Source organism: Neoarius graeffei, chromosome 19 (assembly GCF_027579695.1).
Source record: "Neoarius graeffei isolate fNeoGra1 chromosome 19, fNeoGra1.pri, whole genome shotgun sequence".
NCBI lineage: Eukaryota > Metazoa > Chordata > Actinopteri > Siluriformes > Ariidae > Neoarius > Neoarius graeffei.
The window spans coordinates 33,130,519-33,150,600 of NC_083587.1; the positions used below are offsets into that span (position 1 = coordinate 33,130,519).

The window sequence follows — 20,082 nt, forward strand, 5'->3', positions numbered from 1 at the left end:
CATGAGGTTGTTTGCGTAAGACTATATAAGATATCGCGATAGTAGAACGAACCATCTTCATTAACCGGATCATTAAAATTTTGTGTAAAGTGTGGATAATATACTGATTAATGTTAATACCTTTAGTTAATGGTTTGAGAGCTTGTTGTAATATTTCAAAAGTATGTTGTCATTTTGTGGGTTCAAAATAAAGAAATAATAGTAATACTTGGGGCTTCTTTGTCTAAAAGGATTTGGTTCCGTCCGCTCCGCCCCGCCCCTCCTCGAGATTCTTCCAGAAGGTGCCGGCGCATACAGTCTTGGTTGGATACATTCTTCTAAAAATAAGAATAGTTTCCTGTTAATTGTGTGTGTGTGTTTCGCCGTTCACAATGTCCACTTTGGGAACGCTCGCCTTTGATGAATATGGACGGCCTTTCATTATTATTAAAGACCAGGAGAAGAAATCTCGTCTGACTGGCCTTGATGCGCTTAAGGTATCTACAGTGAAACCAGCGGCCTAATACCAAATGCCTACGTAGGGGCCTAAAGTCGGAGCACTTTCTTTGGTGTGAAATAATGGCGGCTGCACCCTATGTAGTGCACTTTTTCTCTAATTGGATTGCTATTTGGGATTTGACCAGTGGTTTGCTGTTTGAGCTAACTAGCCGGCTAGTTAGTTTAGCTGGACGACTTTTAAAAAAAAAAAATAAGAATAATAAAATACGTTTTACAGTCTGTGTAGAGATTTAGTATTAAACTTGTTAGACTTTGACGGTTGATGTTTAGTCTATCAGTGAGACCAGTGTGTTGCATTTTATAGATATTTGTTGATATTAGGTCTTAGCTTAGCTTAGCTTAACTAGCGGCGTGCTGCTCTGCCCATGTGCACGCGCTGCCTTTTATTTCCCATGAAATGAAGTTTAGTTAGTGGAGCATCACAGCACTGATGATCTGATTATTATTATTATTATTATTATTATTAGAGGTTTTGTTTATTAATTTCAAAATCTGACTATGCACATTGAATATTTTAAGTAGGTGGGTTTTTAACTTTTTAATTTTAAAAATTAATGGGTTTTTTTTGGTCAAACTGTGCAGGGAAATGTGGTGGTTTAATGTTATATCATGTGTTTAACTCTGTTTAATTGCATCTCTGTTTTTCAGTCACACATCATGGCTGCTAAAGCAGTTGCCAACACCCTGAAGACCTCACTGGGTCCAAATGGTAGGACATCATCATCATCACCACACAATCCAGATCTCTAGTGGGTTCGGTCTCAAATCTGCAAAGAGATTAATTTGTGGATGGTGAAGAAGAATAATAAATTTCTAGAAACATTTAACCAGGCCGCTGTATTTAATTAATTCATTCAGGCAAGAAAGAGTATGGAGTTAAAATTGTGGCATTGGAAATTTAATTAATTGGGGGGCAGATCACAATACACTATGTTCTTCATTTGAGTTTGTATCATATGTGGAATTGAATTTTGAACTAAAGTTGAATTTCTCAGTTTGCAGAAGAGCAAGCTTAAAGTGCATATTCTGGACCAATTTTGTTTGATTTCTTTTTTTATGTCAAAGTATGTCCCTTTACACACTCATCCAGAAGGGTAATTTTGCACAAGGCCATCTGTCTACAACAGAAAAAAAATAAAATAACAAAACGCGTCTGGAAAAATCCCAAGGGAGTCTGGAGCCAGATTCGTGATGTTACCTGTGGAAACGCCAGCAGGCTGAGAGAGCTTTGCACGGTTTCAGTGCACAGCTTGTGTAGACCAAGCGCTCCCATTTCTCTCTCATTGTCCGGTCTTTTGGGAAACGATGAGTACTAATCCCATCATGATCGGTGTTGCTACACCCTCCTACGATACATTTGTTAGCCATTTTAATAATTACGTGATAACGTTGAAGAAATTTGCAGAAAACCGCCAGGTCGTTTTCTCATAAACAAACCAGCGCTGACGTAGGATTCAGAAGGAGGCGTCCCGCAGATGTCATGAAAATCAATGTTTCCCGGGAAATCCAAATGCCAAGTTTTTTCAGAGGCGGACCAATTCGCCTCAAATGGCTTGATTTCAACTGAATTTTTCTGGTATTGCACAAAGTAAAAAAAAAATTGCAGAGAATGCAGAACGTTACAGATATTTGGCCAAAGTTTAATATAAAATAGGAGAATTACATTGATCTTGCTCCTGAATTTACCCATGATATGCACTTTAAATCTGAAACAGAATTTCACACTTAAGGGTGTATGATTGGGGTAAAAAATCCTCATGAATTAATCTGGTCCACATTTTGCAGGCCTTGATAAGATGATGGTGGATAAGGACGGCGAAGTGACAGTCACCAATGATGGCGCGACCATTCTCAGCATGATGGATGTGGAACACCAGATTGCCAAGCTCATGGTTGAGCTCTCAAAGTCTCAGGATGATGAGATTGGAGATGGCACCACTGGTGTTGTAGGTGAGAACCATTGTAACCCCTTTAAACATACAAAAGGGGATTGGATTTTTTTTTTTTCCCTTCAGCAGTCATTTTCTTTCTAGATGGATGTATTACCTTGAGTGATTTAATAATGTGCATTCACCTTATTTTTCAGTGTGGAAGTAAGTTTTAACACAGTTTTTCTGCAAGATTCCCGGTTCAATTCCACATTTGGTTGTAAACGTAGTGAAGTAATCAAACTATTGAGTTAATGCTGCCATTTGTTATGATTATTTATATGTATGTTCGAGAGAGCTGTTCGGGGAAGAAATGAATATCTTTTGATCATCTCTACAGCTGTTCAGGGTTCCTTAATATAACTCTCCATTAACTGCAATAACTCGCAGTACTGTAACTTATGATACCAAAGTACATTTACTGGTATTTTTGTACAAGTAGACATCAATAGAAAAACTTCTTTTTTATTCAGGTACAAAATTTTTGTGTTTTGTTCGCTGCTAATTCTGAACCCTCGGCATAGCTATTTGACACTGGAAACTAATGTTATTAACAGACATCTGACGGTTATATCAAAAAACTAGTGAAATAACTTGATCCTTGTCTGCATCATCTGCTTCTGCTGTTTTGGGACACTGGACACCACACTGATGTAAATGTCAGCTAATAGGATGCTTCACTTTTGTTTTTGAGGAAGCAGAAACTGGTTGTTGGTTCGTGTTTTAAACTGTATAATGAGTATATAAGTGCAGCTCATGGTGAGCATCAGCGCCACACAGTTAGTGCCCTTGGCTGTTTTTTGTTTTGTTTTGTTTGTTTGTTTGTTTCTTCAAATTAATATAGCAACATGCTTCCACTACAGTTACCTTCCAGGAGTTATGGCGCTCTTTTTCTGGAACTCTTTAATTAATCACGATGTTCTGGTTTCTTGGTGCGAGTCTTTTTTTCTTTTCCTATGAGCTAATGAGGTGGACAAATTGGGACCAAGAACAAGCTGTGTTCTGATTACGAGTTTAGAACTCCTAGCTTTCTGGTAGATGAGCAGGTTCAAGGACCATAAAAGGAAAGATACACTATTATTTATTGAAAACAAACATTTTCATTTGGTTTACAGTTGAGTTAACTGGACATTTCAAGCAAAAAGATATTCACTAGGAATTATTTGACCATTTTTTCAAGTTTGGGAAAAACAAGGGTTTTTTTGTTGCCTTTTTTTTTTTTAAGACATGAGATATAAACTATAATTGCATAAACTATTTATTTTAATGACTAGTCAAAAGTTATGACCCATCCCTAATATTAATGTGCATCATGCTTTGATATAACTATAACAGAAGCTACATGTTTTATAATCTGGTGGTAAAAGTTTTTATTGGATAGATTAATTGTAGCTTGTTAGTGCACTTGACTAGTTTGCCGTATGTTATTTCTTTGTTAGCTACCACTTTTTCAGCTGGTTATTTTCTGGGCAGCCAAAATAATGAGAGAAGCTGGCACACTGGAGCTTTTTACATTCCCACTGGGTTAGCTCATAAACTTTTGTTCATCCCTCAGTGTAATTATTTTATAAATATGATTGCAACAGTTTTTTGGATACACAGGAAATTAGACTTCTGAATAGCCATGAAGGGAGATTAAATAATGGCCTATGCAGTGTATATAGCCAGTAACTGTTTTGCTGCTTGAGATTTGGCTGTACAGTTTAGCTTGTCTTTTAGGATTCAGTTTTCCTTTGAGCATACATCATGGCGCAACAAATTGTTCTCTCATTAATTTGGTTTTTGAATCCTTGATGTTTCCTTTAGTTCTTGCCGGAGCTCTTCTCGAGCAGGCCGAGCAGCTCTTGGACAGAGGGCTCCATCCCATTCGCATCGCTGATGGCTATGACCAGGCTGCACGCATTGCCATTGAACACCTGGATAAGATCAGTGATAGCTTCCCCGTGGACACCAGCAACACGGAGCCACTCATTCAGACAGCTATGACTACACTCGGCTCTAAAGTGTGAGCTCATGTTTGTTATATAATATTATAAAATCTCACACACCAGTTAGATTTTAATACATCAATGTCTATTAGTAGGGATGTAAAAATGTATCGTACTATGATAAATTGTGATACAAATTTGACAACTTGAATTGAGTGAAATTATCAGGTGTGTAATCTAGTTTTTCCGGGCTGTAATTGTGGTTTTTATCCCCGCTGGCCGAAAGGCCCGAAGAGGGATTGTGTCATGGCAATGTCTGTCTGTCCGTCCGTCCCGGAAAGAGTGCTCGCCTTCTGAAATCAACTCCTCTCTCAATTTTTGGGGGAATTTCACAAAACTTGACAGTATTCTTTGTCGGTAATACGCATATTGCAATTTCGTTCAATTCAGTCGCATTCTACTAGAGTTATGGCCCTTGATTTACTGTACCAAACTTGTGCTTTGACAATTTCACGAGGGTGTATTAAGCACTTATAGCATAGATATAGTTGCCAGCAGGAAATATTGACTCTCTCTCGGAGCACTCTTGTTTTAGACAGCAGAGGGAATGATATTGCACATTAGCAGGAGTGAGCATGACTTGACCCTAAGTGCAAGTAACACAGGTCGAATAAAAACAGATCTAAAATGGGAAAGAGCTGTTCTGGTCACAAATTGACTACAAATATATTTAAGGAGAAATTGGAGCCATCTTTTTACAGACTGCTGAAAGCTGGAGAAAATGTTTGTTTATTAAGAAAAAGCTTATTTGTTAATGAATTTCCTGTTTAATAAAATGAATATATTAACAGGCTCTTATATTTTACTCCAACCTTTACAAATATGGGTAAATAATTGTTCATGAGAAAATGAAACAAAAGATTTTAGTGAAGCAAGAGGAATATTTAAGTTGATTAATAGGTCAATAAACACTGCATATTTTGTTAGTAATATTTTCTTTTCCTGAAAACATTGTGGGAAATTCAAATCACAAACCCAATATTGTGAATCAAATCAGTTGTGAACTGGGCGAATCATTATATGCCTACCTATTAGGAAAATGAGTAAAAGAGCAAGGTGTAGAACAGGGATGATAAATGGTGCCGAGTCACCAGGTATTGTATACTTTCACTGTCCACTTGATAAGTAATACCTGCACATTCATGCAGTTATCTAATTGGCCAATTTGGTGGCAGTAGCGCAGTGTAAAAAAAATCATGCAGCTACGGGTCAAGAGCTTCAGTTCATGTTAATATCAGAATGAAGAAAACATGTGGTCAGTAACTTTGATCGTGGTGTGGTTGTTGGTGCCAGATGGACTGGTTTGAGTATTTCAGAAGTTGCTGAGCTTCTGGGATTTTCAGACAACAGTCTCTAGAGTTTACACAGAATGGTATGGGGGGGGGGGATAACGTTAACAGTTCTGTGGGTGTTGATAAGGGAGGTCAGAGGAAGATTGGTAGATTGGTTCAAGCTGACAGAAAGAATATAGTAACTCAATCACTCTTAAAGGAACAGTCCACCGTATTTCCATAATGAAATGTGCTCTTATCTGAATTGAGACGAGCTGCTCCGTACCTCTCCGAGCTTTGCGCGACCTCCCAGTCAGTCAGACGCGCTGTCACTCCTGTTAGCAATGTAGCTAGGCTCAGTATGGCCAACGGTATTTTTTGGGGCTGTAGTTAGATGTGACCAAACTCTTCCGCGTTTTTCCTGTTTACATAGGTTTATATGACCAGTGATATGAAAAAAGTTCAGTTACACAAATTGAAACGTAGCGATTTTCTATGCTATGGAAAGTCCGCACTATAATGACAGGCGTACTAACACCTTCTGCGCGCTTCGGCAGCACATTGATGCAGAGCTCGGATATCAATGCGCTGCCGAAGCGCGCAGAAGGTGTTAGTACGCCTGTCATTATAGTGCGGACTTTCCATAGCATAGAAAATCGCTACGTTTCAATTTGTGTAACTGAACTTTTTTCATATCACTGGTCATATAAACCTATGTAAACAGGAAAAACGCGGAAGAGTTTGGTCGCATCTAACTACAGCCCCAAAAAATACCGTTGGCCATACTGAGCCTAGCTACATTGCTAACAGGAGTGACAGCGCGTCTGACTGCGTCTGACTGACGGAGGTCGCGCAAAGCTCGGATAGGTACGGAGCAGCTCGTCTCAATTCAGATAAGAGCATATTTCATTATGGAAATACGGTGGACTGTTCCTTTAACAACCGTGGTGAACAGAAATGCTTTTTGGCATACATGCAGCATTATCAAGCTTTGGGGTGGATGGGCTACAACAGCAGACCACATCAGGTTCCACTCCTGTCAGCCAAGAACAGGAATCTGAGGCTATCAGGAGCACAGACTCCCCCCAACATGGACAGTTGAAGAAATGACCTGGGGTGTGTGTGTCTGTCTTGGCCGACAGGAATGGAACCTGATGTGGTCGTCTGCTGTTGTAGCCCGTCCACCTCAGGGTTTTGTGTTGTGCATTCTGAGATGCCTTTCTGCTCACCGTGGTTGTAGGGTGCTTATTCGAGTTACGATAGGCCAGCTGAAACCAGTCACATGAAAGCTAACAAATCTTTGTCGAATCATATCCCTTGTAAGACGTTCATTTTGTGTTCTTTCTCAGGATTAACCGATGCCACAGACAGATGGCAGAGATTGCCGTGAATGCCATTCTTACCGTGGCAGACATGGAGAGGAAGGATGTGGACTTTGAACTCATCAAGGTGGAAGGGAAGGTTGGAGGTAAACTGGAGGACACTCAGCTTATCAAAGGTGTCGTTGTGGACAAAGAATTTAGCCATCCACAAATGCCCAAGGTACGTGCATGTGAAGGAAACTATAAAACACAGATTTACAAGATATTTAAAAAATCACTCAAATTTGGGGCGGCACGGTGGTGTAGTGGTTAGCGCTGTCGCCTCACAGCAAGAAGGTCCGGGTTCGAGCCCCGTGGCCGACGAGGGCCTTTCTGTGTGGAGTTTGCATGTTCTCCCCGTGTCCGCGTGGGTTTCCTCCGGGTGCTCCGGTTTCCCCCACAGTCCAAAGACATGCAGGTTAGGTTAACTGGTGACTCTAAATTGACCGTAGGTGTGAATGTGAGTGTGAATGGTTGTCTGTGTCTATGTGTCAGCCCTGTGATGACCTGGCGACTTGTCCAGGGTGTACCCTGCCTTTCGCCCGTAGTCAGCTGGGATAGGCTCCAGCTTGCCTGCGGCCCTGTAGAACAGGATAAAGCGGCTACAGATAATGAGATGAGACTCAAATTTGGCAACACCATATTTTGTACACTTTTTTAAGCTTCTTTGAGCTGGCTCTATTTGGTTCCAACCTGTATTGGGTTATGGTATACGGACACTAAATAACAAAATTATGACCTAATTGTTGGGCTAACATCTAAAATAAAGGCATTAATCTGATTTGATGTGCACTATATAGCCAGAGTTTTGTGGACACCTGACCATCACACCCATATGTGGTTCCCCCCCCCAAACTGTTACCACAAAGTCGGAAGCACACAGTTGTACGGAATGTCTCTGTTGTAGCGTTAGTTTCCTTTCGCCAAAACTAAGGAGCCCAAACCTGTTCCAGCATGACAGTACCTTTGTGCACAAAATGGAGGTCCATATAGACATGGTTTGCCATTGTTGGAGTGGAAGAGCTCAAGTGTCCTGCCAGATCCCTGACCTCAACCCCACTGAACACCTTTGGGATGAATGATGACTGCATCCCAGACCTCCTCACCCAGCATCAGTGCCTGACCTCACTAATGCGCTTGTGGCTGAGCAATCACACATCCCCACTCTGAAATCAAATGGAAAGCCTTCCTGGAATAGTGGAACTTATTATAACGGCAGAGGGGGAGTAAATTTGCAACAAGCACGTGGGTGTGATGGTCAGCTGTCCAAAAACCTTTGGACATAGTGCATTTTCTGCAGTTTACAGAGCTGCTTGAATAATCTGATCATGACTGGGTTGTGTAGATTTAGACACCATGTTGAATACTTCTATCCTTATGCTAACAGACTTCATCTCAGGTGCAGAAACCCTGCCCCTCTAGATAGCCTCCTCCTGCATAAGATGCTAAAAGTGATCGTTTTAGTAAATCCATATTCTAACAGATTCTCTCAGCTTTGTATAGCTGCTGTAATGTTGGAGCTAGTAAGAACCTGTTGCACATTCCTCACACAGTTCCTGTTCTGGTCTGCACCCAATATTTGACTGAGGCTTTTGTTCATTTGCAGGTCTTGAGGGACACAAAGATTGCCATCCTGACATGCCCGTTTGAGCCACCCAAGCCTAAAACCAAGCACAAGCTGGATGTGACCTCAGTGGAAGACTATAAAGCTCTACAGAAATATGAGAAGGATAAATTCCAGGAAATGATTCAACAGGTCAGTGTGTGTCTGTGTGTGAGCTCTTGTATAGGAGCCAGTGAATGTTTGTACCGTATTTGATTAAAGGGTTGGTTGTGTAATCAAGAATGTGTATTTATGTATCTGCATGTGTTAATTGTAAACTGCATGTCAAGTAGTGGGTGTATACTGATCATTTGAAATGGAGTTTTCTGTAAGGAGATACGTTTCTTTTTATGGAAGGAGTCTCTAGTGGGGCGGCACGGTGGTAGTCTGGCTAACGCGACTTCAAAGCTCTACGAGCTATTGGTCTGGCCAAGATATTCAGCCCAACCGTTTCCCAGAGCCCGTGGTTAACCCGCCTCCCTGAAATGCCTCAGTTTGCTACTGGTCGAAGCCAGAAAAGGCTGTGACGAAGCTTAAACCAAATCACATCACTCTTTCCTCTGACGTATGTGACGCGACGATAGGATTCTCGCTGAGCCCCATTGATTTGGCTACTAGCGGGGCTAACTGGTAGATTAAACTCTTACCGAAGCCGGTCGGGAGCAAGGCGAAAACGTCCTTACTTTCAATAAATACCTCCAGGGCTGCTCTTTGCTCCGTTGAATGCTTTCAATACAGCATGATTCTGTAAACAATCTATGGCTTCCGGTCGCAGTTCTACTACGTCAGTGCCTTGAACACGCCTCTACCCAGGACCGTTGGAGATGCTCAGAGTTGATTGGCTCCCGATTTTTCCGGAGCTTGGAAGAGCTGTAGATAGCTTGCCTGGCCAGACTAAGCTCGCAACAGGCCCTCGTGTTGCATCACACTTAGGATGGGCGGGCCCAGGCTAGCACGGTGGTGTAGTGGTTAGCACTGTCGCCTCACAGCAAGAAGGTCCGGGTTCGAGCCCCGTGGCCGGCGAGGGCCTTTCTGTGTGGAGTTTGCATGTTCTCCCCGTGTCCGCGTGGGTTTCCTCCGGGTGCTCCGGTTTCCCCCACAGTCCAAAGACATGCAGGTTAGGTTAACTGGTGACTCTAAATTGAGCGTAGGTGTGAATGTGAGTGTGAATGGTTGTGTGTCTATGTGTCAGCCCTGTGATGACCTGGCGACTTGTCCAGGGTGTACCCCGCCTTTCGCCCGTAGTCAGCTGGGATAGGCTCCAGCTTGCCTGCGACCCTGTAGAACAGGATAAAGCAGCTAGAGATGATACGAGTCTGTAGTGTTTGTATGCTTTGTAGCAGAGGTAAATCTGGAATTTAAGGTTTTCCTCTACGGTGAAGTCTTCGGAACGGAAGACACTGTCTTGTGGTTTCTCGGATAATATTTGCATAACATTTTGCATTTTTCTTTTTAACTTTAAGAAAAAGTGAGGGTGTGACTATAGCTGCTGTAACTTAATTGAGAACAGGAACTCGCTTGTTTCACAGACATTGAACAACATTAAAATATAACTACGAACTGATGAAGTCATTATTTAATTAAAAAAAATTAATAGTAGTTGGCCAATCGCTATCAAGTAAGAGGAATCACACCGCAGGCCTTTCAATTACATGAAACCTGCGACGGATAACGTCGTAGGCGCCCAAATTAAGGTCAAGTGCCCAAAATATGCTACCAAAAGTTTTTTTTTTTTTTTTTTTTTTTTTTTTTTTTTTTTAAATGTTGATTTAAATAAACTTGGCTGCATAAAACCCAATGTCTTGACTTTCTTCTTTAAAAACACAGAAATTAGCGAGAATTAGTATGTATTTCTCGTAATTGACACGAAATCTGCACGATTCCCATGTTGTTCCGGGTTCGTCAAACTAGTCATAAGCCTCGTGCAGAGCACGAATTCTCAATCAACGGCAATCAGCACGCCATGATTTCGTGGAGGAGCGAGACTTGCATACCAATGACCAGAGTGGGATTTCCACATTAGGTAAATCAGGTAAAAGACTGACCAAAGCCTAGGTCACAACCGGACGTACGATTTTTTTTGGCCGTGCGATTTTTGGCGTTTCCCAAATCGCTGTGTTTTTTTTTTTTTTTTTTTTTTTTTTTTTTTTTTTTGTTCGTGGAGAAAGACACACGTTGGCCGTAAGTTTGTCTTGCAACCTGGAAAAAACGTAAGCGCCCATAGAGTTTGTTTGACATGACAAAGAACCTCTGTGGCCGGTCTACGGCTCGAAAATCAACACGCCACACGCGCGCCCTCTGTGCGTTTCTTGCGTTTTTTGCACGTAGACCGGCCGTAGGAGTATGTACGGCCGGTTGTGACCGAGGCTTTAAAGAGAGCTATTCAGGATACAACTGTGTGTATTTAAGATACAGCTTGCATCTTAAATCCACACAGTTGTGTAAGTGTGGGTGGAATCAGTGACTTGGAGCTTGGTCCTCTTGTTGTTGATAGTCTTAGACACTGGCCTTTCATTTAAACTAAGATCTTTGACCCGACTACATGCTGTGAATTGCACTGCCAATTCTTGTGATGTGACTGGAAAACCTTTTGTGTCGCAGCTCTGCTACAGGTTTGTCTCTTTGATGGCAACAGTGCAGAACTTGCTTTTTCATTCACAAACTCCTTTCCTCCAGGGGCCTGAGGAGCCAACACATCTTTTAAATACTAACTGTATTCTAATTATTTTTGTCATGTACATCAAGAGGGATTAATGCTGTAGACATTTTGCAATAAAGGTAAAAACATTCATAGATTTATTTATTCATAACTTTGTAGCTAAAAAAGTAGCAGCAGGTTTAAACCCGGAGCACTGGGAAAACAGCACTTTGCGCGTGCAGAAAAGCCCAAATTACCCTGTATCACGACGGAAAAAGCCCAAATTCAGAAATACAGGGTGTAGCCCAAATTATGTATTTGAAAGGCCTGCACCAGAGTGATTGCATCGTATCACATCACCCTGTTATTGTTGATTTTCCTAGAACATGAATGTAATGCAGAAACTGAAACGTTGCAGGTAAAAAAAAAAAAAAACTAAAATTAAAACTTATGTACAGTTGCAGTGATGACACTGATTATAAACGTTTTTTAAAGGCACAACCATACAGGCCTCTACTTCTAGTTAGAATGTTGTGCAATAAATCTGAGGTAGCACTATTGCCTCTACTGCCCCAGATAGTATATGTGCAGAGCTTTGGCAGTTTAAATAACGCGCACAAAAAAAGGCAAAGTAATTTCACTGGCAACGTCTGGTTTTCTTGCTTCGGCCCTGGTCACACTGCAGCTCGTGGTGGGTTTGTGAATACTTGCCGATTAAAAATCGATAGCATCGCCACCAATCATATGATGCATGGCAAATGTTGTCCGAGCTTTGGGAGTTGTTTTTTGGTGTCTCTCTGTCTAGTGAGTGGCCAAAAACACTGCGAAAAAATTTTCAATGCATGCTTTTGAAATTTGGTGGCGATGCTTTGGTCGGCAAACCAAGTGGTGAATATTCACAGATGGGTTTGGGAATATTTCCTGAAGCTTGGAGAACCACCTTTGAGCCTCTTGATAGATTTGTCTCAAATCCATGTCCCTGATGCTCGCGGGAGCCTCAACAACACAGCGGCGAGGCATAGCCTAACCTTCCCCGAGACTCGATGCATTTACATTCGTGGATCCTTTGGAGCGTGTTGTGCGTGCACTTGGGAACCCAGTCATTATGGGAAACACCTGATGCTGATTTTGAGTGCAATCGGCACACGCGTATAAAGATGCTATTTTCAGAGACTTTGCAAGTATGGTCAGGTATGCGGCGGTAGACAGATCTAAGTGCAGGAAGAGTGTTTATTAGCAGACGTGATATTTACAAAAGCAAACCGTGAGGCAAGGTCAGAGTAACAAAACCTAAATTAACCCGAAAGCAGAGTCTTAAACATGACTAGAAACAAGCGTGACCGTGATAATACTTCGCAAAGCCTCTCTGAAAACAGTATCCTTATATGCACGTGCTGATTGTGCTCAAATCAGCATTAGGTGTTTCCCATAACTGGGTCCTGTGAGCGGGTGTGGCCACTCGAGCATGCGAAGGCGTGACCGTCAAGTGTTCGCCTGCTGTACGACCGCAACATTTTAGCTCACCTGTATATCACCATGCATTATCACCAAAAACGCCTCCTTTTTTTTCAATAACTCATCACAAGCTATAGCGTGACGGCAGCTTTAGATAAGTATGACATGAACAATAACCATTTAACGATTTGTCTGTCTCTGCTGTCAGGTGAAGGAGAATGGTGCTAATCTTGCCATTTGCCAGTGGGGCTTTGATGATGAGGCAAATCACCTGCTGCTGCAGAATGAGCTGCCTGCTGTGCGCTGGGTTGGAGGCCCTGAGATTGAGGTAGTTCAAATTCTGATGGTGTATTTTTAATGTAATTATACACAGTTACTGATTACAAACTGTATTTTTTTATGATTTATTAGAAGTCCTTGTTGATCTTGTACTTATAATAATTAATTTCTCCAATTCAGCTGATTGCCATCGCCACCGGCGGCCGCATTGTACCCAGGTTCTGCGAGCTGACTCCGGAGAAATTGGGCACCGCTGGCCTGGTGCGTGAACTCTGCTTTGGCACAACTAAAGACCGCATGCTTATCATCGAGGAGTGCAAGAACTCCAGAGCTGTTACCATCTTCATTCGTGGTGGAAACAAAATGGTAAGTGTTAGGAGTTTGTTACCAAAATACCTTGACTCTTCCGAGTCTATTGGTAGAGAAAATAAGCTGTAAAGTCATCAAAGCGCATCTTTTTTAAAATCTAACTACTGTGTCTTATGATGTCCTCAGATTATCGAGGAGGCGAAGCGAGCGCTCCACGATGCCTTGTGTGTCATCCGTAACCTGGTTAAAGATAACCGTATTGTCTATGGTGGCGGTGCATCTGAGATTTCCTGCGCTCTTGCCGTGAATGAAGCTGCTGATAAGGTACAGTTCATCACATTCTTGACTGTCCCCTGTAATTACAGAAGTTTGCCTGTTTGTCACCCATACCTAATAAACGGAATATTTTTAATTGAACTCGTTATCTTTTTCTCAAGTGCCCCTCTCTGGAGCAGTATGCCATGCGGGCATTTGCTGACGCTCTTGAAGTCATTCCCATGGCATTAGCAGAGAACAGTGGGTTGAACCCCATCCAGACAATGACTGAGGTCAGAGCTCAGCAACTCAAAGAAAACAACTCTGCACTGGGAATCGACTGTCTGCGTCTGTCTACTAAAGGTATATAGATGTGCTTGTCCCGAGGATCTCCTCTGATTTGATAAAGATGGTTAGAAAAAATGTATAGTAGTAATATAAACAACGCTGACAGATTACTGTGCACAAAGATGATAAAAATAGGGGACCACGTCGCGGCACTATCAGAAAAAAAAAATCGATTAGGCATGTAACGAGTCACAATATTGGGTTCACGATTTGATTTCCCCACTGTGTGGAGAGGGGTTTTTTTTTTGGTGTAAATGAAAAGGTTTGTGATTCCAAATATAACATTCTAATGGTGACATGCACTCCTAACTAAGTAAATTTATAGAGCACGTTTAAAACAATGTACCTTGAGCAAAATGAATTGTTTTAGGCACAAGTTTTCTGCCTTTTTAAAACTTGGATCCATTTATGGCCATGGTTTTCTAACGTAATATGTCTGCATGCTATGTGGCCAAAAGTTTGTGGACACCTACCCATCAAAACCTCATATCTGGCCCTGTAGCATTGAAATTCGCCTTCACTGGAACTAAAAGGGCCAAACCTCTTCCAGTAGAACACTGTCTCTGCGCACAAAGCAAACACCAAGACATGGTTTTCAAAGATTGGAGTGGAAGAACTGCGTCCTGTACAGACTTCTGACCTCAACTCCACTGAGAGAAATTGGACTGCTAACTGCACTCCAGGCCTCCTCACCTGCAATCACTTGCTAATGCTCTTATGGCTAAAGGAACACATTCTCACAGCCATGCTAAAAATATCAGGAGCTAGTGTGGCTGTTATTATAATGGCAAACTGAATCTGGGAATGCGGTGTTATGGCCAGGTGTCCACAAACTTTTGGCCGTATAAGTGGTCTGAAACTTTGAATACCTTTTTTAGCTGACGTACGATCCTTGACCCTCGGAGCCGGCACTGGAGGTTCTTGGACTGCACGTACATTGCTCAGCCAAAAATAAATTGTGCACGCTAACATTTAGTTGGACTTCCTTTAGCTTTGAATATGGCACGCATTTCAACAACCTGATACAAGATCACATTTATTTCCATCAATTTTTCACTGCAGTCAGAGTCAAACCATTCTGTAAAGTCTCCATCACATCCCAAAGACTTTCATGGGGGTTAAGGTCAGGACTCTGTGGTGGCCAATTCATGTGTGAAAATGATTCTTCATGCTCACTGAAGCACTTCACAATTTGAGCTGTAATTTTATGCCTGTGCCTTCCGGGAAGGAAAAAAAATCCATCGATGACCAGGATATCATTCAATACCTTCAGGTCATCGGCTGACTTAATTTTATTGCTACGTAATGTTTAAGTCTAGACCTGACCAACTGAAGTAGCCACAGATCAGAACACTGCCTCCTGAGGCTTGTACAGTGACCGCTATGCATGATGGATGCATCATTTCATGCACTTCCCTTCTTACCCTGACACACTATCAATCTGGACTCCTCAGAACACATGACCTTTTGTCATTGTCCCTAGCAAATTAAAGCCTTTTCTCCGGATTAGCCTCCCTACCAAGTGGTTTTCTTGTGACTACACAGCTGTTTAGTCCCACTGCATGTGTAAATGCACCATAGCCATTAGTTCCACAGTTGGGTTTTTTGATTATTTGACTTCTCCTCGAAGTTGATGACTCACCACTATCCTTCAAGGTTTTAATAATGCATTGGGCAGTTTTTAACCCACTTCCAGTCATTTCAGCAATTACCTTAGTTTTCTTTGTGATGGGGGTCAATAATTTGACCCTTCTGAAAAACAATAACACTCTTCCACAACCACGGGATACGTCTTCTGACGGTTGTTTAAGAATTCAGAAGCTACTCCATCATTTATGGTTAAAAGAATCGTTGCCAGCTGAAATACAATCACTGCGGTAATTAAAGTCTCTCTTAAGGATTTGCTTATTTAGGTCCAAATGGTAAGGCTTGTTTTGGCCAGGCAGTGTATATTTGCTCTGCATGTGCAATTATTTAAAAAAAAAAAATTTGACCATACCTACATTTTGTAGGTTCCATTATAGTTAATTATAATCACTGACATTTTGTTTATTCTTTAGACATGAAGCAGCAACATGTCATTGAGACCCTCATTGGAAAGAAACAGCAGATTTCTCTAGCAACCCAAGTGGTGAAGATGATCCTGAAGATTGATGACATCAGAAACCCTGGTGAACCTGAAGACTGATCACATCAAGCACTCTGACGGCAATGTCGTTGTTTGTTTGTGTTATTTATCATTTCATACAGCACTCATGTAGAGCAGAAAACACCATTAAAGTGTTCAGAATTTGTTTTTGTCAAGTTTGTGATGCTTAAAGGGCATATTCTGGACCAATTTTTTGGGGGGGGGTTTATTTTTTTAAATATATGAAAGTATGTCCCTTTACACACTCATCCAGAAGGGTAATTTTGCACAAGGCCATCTGTCTACAGCAGAAAAAAATAACGCGTCTGGAAAAATCCCAAGGGAGTCTGGAGCCAGATTTGTGACGTCACCTGCGGAAGCGCCAGCAGGCTGCGAGAGCTTTGCACGGTTTCAGTGCACAGCCTGTGTAGACCAAGCACTCCCGTTTCTCTCATTGTCCGGTCTTTTGGAAAACGATGAGTACTAATCCCATCAAGATTGGTGTTGCTACACCCTCCTACGATACATCTGTTAACCATTTTAATAATTACGTGATAACATTGAAGAAATTTGCAGAAAACCACCAGGTCGTTTTCTCATAAACAAACCAGCGCTGACGTAGGATTCAGAGGGAGGCGTCCTGCAGATATCATGAAAATCAATGTTTGCTGGGAAATCCAAATGCCAAGTTTTTTCAGAGACGGACCAATTTGTCTCAAATGGCTTGATTTCAACTGAATTTTTCTGGTATTGCACAAGGTAAAAAAAAATGCAGAGAATGCAGAACGTTACAGATATTTGACCAAAGTTTAATATAAAATAGGAGAATTACATTGATCTTGCTCGTGGATTTACCCGTGATATGCACTTTTTAATGGAAAGTGAATGACAGGCATTGAATTTAAGTACTATGTTGTCCCTCCAACACAATGTGCCCCTCAGTTTATGGTATTTTTATATAAGCATCTTCTAAACATGCAAGTTTACTACATAAGGCAACATTTACACAATAGACCAGATGGATATGTTCTGTCAGTCAGGCTAAGATTTTCATTAGCACCATCAAGTTTTCGGTATTTGTAGGACTTGTATGGAATTCAGTTTAACCAGCAGGTCAATTTGGAATCGACTCAATCAAGGTCAGATGTCTGAACTGTATTTTATGGGTAATTCAAGCATAGAAACTAATGAGGACAAGACATTTTGATGGAGGCATCCCAATCAATCACTGCAACTAATTTTTCTAGATAGAGCAGAGACAAAGAGAACATGTCCTTCACTTGGTTTCACACAGATGGCTATTTATTTAACTAAGATTTGTTTGAGGTTAACACTTGAGTAGTTTCATAAATCGATTTGCCAGACCTCAGAACCTGGTCCTGTGATTGTGGGATCCAAAAGAGGGAGGGGGGGAGGGAGAGAGAGAGACCAGGGTATCTGCACATTTTTCAAGTACAAATTTAAAGACTTTTAAGACCTTTTCAAGATCTCTAAATGGAAAAATTAAGACTGTACCATGGCAAAGAAAATGATAAATACGACAACTTAAAACTGTTTTCTGCAATAGTTTTTTTTACTAACTTTAAGAAGAATGCGCACAATTGGTGAACATCAGGGTGCATCAATGGCAACTGTTAGACATGCAAACAGCTGAAACAAAGTCGTGTGTTTTGGGCCTGCAGAACTGCTGTAGCAGCAAGGAGAAGACTGGTGTTTACTGGAGAAAACACCATGAATCATTTCAAAAACGAAAACAGCAAGTAGAACCAGCTGAACAACCTTAGCCGGCATTATTTCAATCCCCAAAGATTATCTTTGATGATGTGTGATTTTGTGTCCGATGGCAAAATCAGTGTGAGTGTCGTACAGTACACAGCTGGCTGAGGAAGTTCTCGAGTATCTTCTGCATTATAGCAGGTAACAGCATAAACCTGTTTATGCAGTCATACAATCATCAGAGCGTTACATTAAACACAGAAAAACAACTGTCACCTTTCATAACCATTATTATCAATATGTGTTGTAATAACTAAACTAATTATCATCAGTGCAATTGTTATATCAATGTTCATTATTCAAAAATAATTATAATCCATGAATAATTGTATTACTACTACTACTACTACTTTAATAATAAAAAATTAATTCAATTTTATAACATTTTAATAATCACTACTTATTAGCTACATTAATTAATAATAGAGTAGCAATTATAATTCAGCATTATTAATTACTACTTAATTAATAAGCAGTGATTATCAAAATGTAATTTAATAATTAATAAGTAGTAATTATCAACTACTACTTAATTATACTAATTAATAAGTTATTATTAAAATGCTATAAAATTGAGTTATAAGATTAGTTAAAATTATTATTAAAAAAGTAATTAGTAGTAGTAGTGATACAAAATTATTCATGGATTATAATTTGTTTTTAATAGTGAACATTGATATAACAATTGTACTGATAACATTAACAAGTATTACTAGTAGTTATTGTTTATTAGTAGTAGTACAGTTATTTTATATCAATGTTCACTATTTCATTTGTTTGTATTCTACCAATTACTACTTTTTAATAATTATTTGTAATAATTTAATAATTTTATAACATTTAATAATCCCTAGTACTTATTAATCACTAATTCATAAGTAGTAATGATTAATCATCAATAATAATTACTGCTAATTATTATTAGTGGTTGTTAATATTATATTAAAAGCACTTGTAGACGATAGGTAATAAAACTAAAAAACTTTATACAAATTATTTATATTGCACTATATTTAGAATTACTGTATTTTCTGTAGCTCTTTTTGAGTTTTGAAATAAAGGTTGTTTATATATTTATATTAAACTTAGTACAATAAACAATGTTAATTATGTAAAAATGATGTTAATCATTATTTCCTATAAGTCCCATTTTCCACCTGACTCATGTGCGCATGCGCGAACCCCCCTGCGTTTCACTCCAGAGTGCTTGACCTCTAACACACACGTGCGCGCCTCGTGTCCGTGAAAAGCCAGTTTCCCAGTGGGCGTGTCCCCAGCGCTGCGTTACTGTCTTTAAACACATTTGTGCGATCCAGCGCTTTTTATCGCAAATGATTCTTCTCCTTATTTTGGGGGTATTTGTCATCCCCCAACCACTTGTCGTTAAACAGACATCTTCCCATAATTATCAACGCTTTCTAGTGCCCACGTAAGCTACCTGCGCATCTCTCATTCTTCACAAGCACCACACCACACCACACTTCCTCCAGTAGCCTCCTAACGTTAGTTCTTGATCTACGGAACGCACAGAACCAATGCTGCCCCCAAAAGGTACGCTGGTCACTTTTAAAATTACAGTTAAAAAAATACCCCAAACCGGATGGAGACATTTCACTCATTCGGTCCAATATTAAATTTAATACCTCCCTTTCGAAAATTCCAGTCATTCCAAACAATTTAAGACATTTTAAGGCCTTAAAAACTGAAAGTTGTATTTAAGATTTTAAGACTTAAGGACCCGTGGGAACCCTGGAGAGAGAGGGGAAAAAAAAAAGTAGTTTTGGGTTTTGCTGAATTAAGAGGGACTTTCTTAACCAAAGTCCAGGTCTTAAATAACCTTTCTTCAGGCTAACTGTAGGGCGGCACGGTGTTGTAGTGGTTAGCGCTGTCGCCTCACAGCAAGAAGGTCCGGGTTCGAGCCCCGTGGCCGGCGAGGGCCTTTCTGTGCGGAATTTGCATGTTCTCCCCGTGTCCGCGTGGGTTTCCTCCGGGTGCTCCGGTTTCCCCCACAGTCCAAAGACATGCAGGTTAGGTTAACTGGTGACTCTAAATTGAGCGTAGGTGTGAATGTGAGTGTGAATGGTTGTCTGTGTCTATGTGTCGGCCCTGTGATGACCTGGCGACTTGTCCAGGGTGTACCCCGCCTTTCGCCCGTAGTCAGCTGGGATAGGCTCCAGCTCGCCTGCGACCCTGTAGGACAGGATAAAGCGGCTAGAGATAATGAGATGAGACAGGCTAACTGTTT

At 40.8% G+C, this 20,082-nt stretch overlaps 1 protein-coding gene across 1 annotated transcript; it reads left to right on the forward strand.

Moving 5' to 3' along the window:
- Positions 1-239: 239 nt before the first annotated feature.
- On the forward strand, positions 240-16,227 carry cct5 (chaperonin containing TCP1, subunit 5 (epsilon)). The gene is made up of 11 exons (XM_060899998.1): positions 240-476; positions 1,147-1,207; positions 2,284-2,448; positions 4,233-4,431; positions 7,035-7,227; positions 8,653-8,802; positions 12,951-13,070; positions 13,202-13,387; positions 13,517-13,654; positions 13,768-13,948; positions 15,994-16,227. The coding sequence occupies exons 1-11, from the start codon at positions 372-374 to the stop codon at positions 16,119-16,121; spliced, it is 1,626 nt and encodes a 541-aa protein (XP_060755981.1). The 5' UTR covers positions 240-371; the 3' UTR covers positions 16,122-16,227.
- Positions 16,228-20,082: the final 3,855 nt, after the last annotated feature.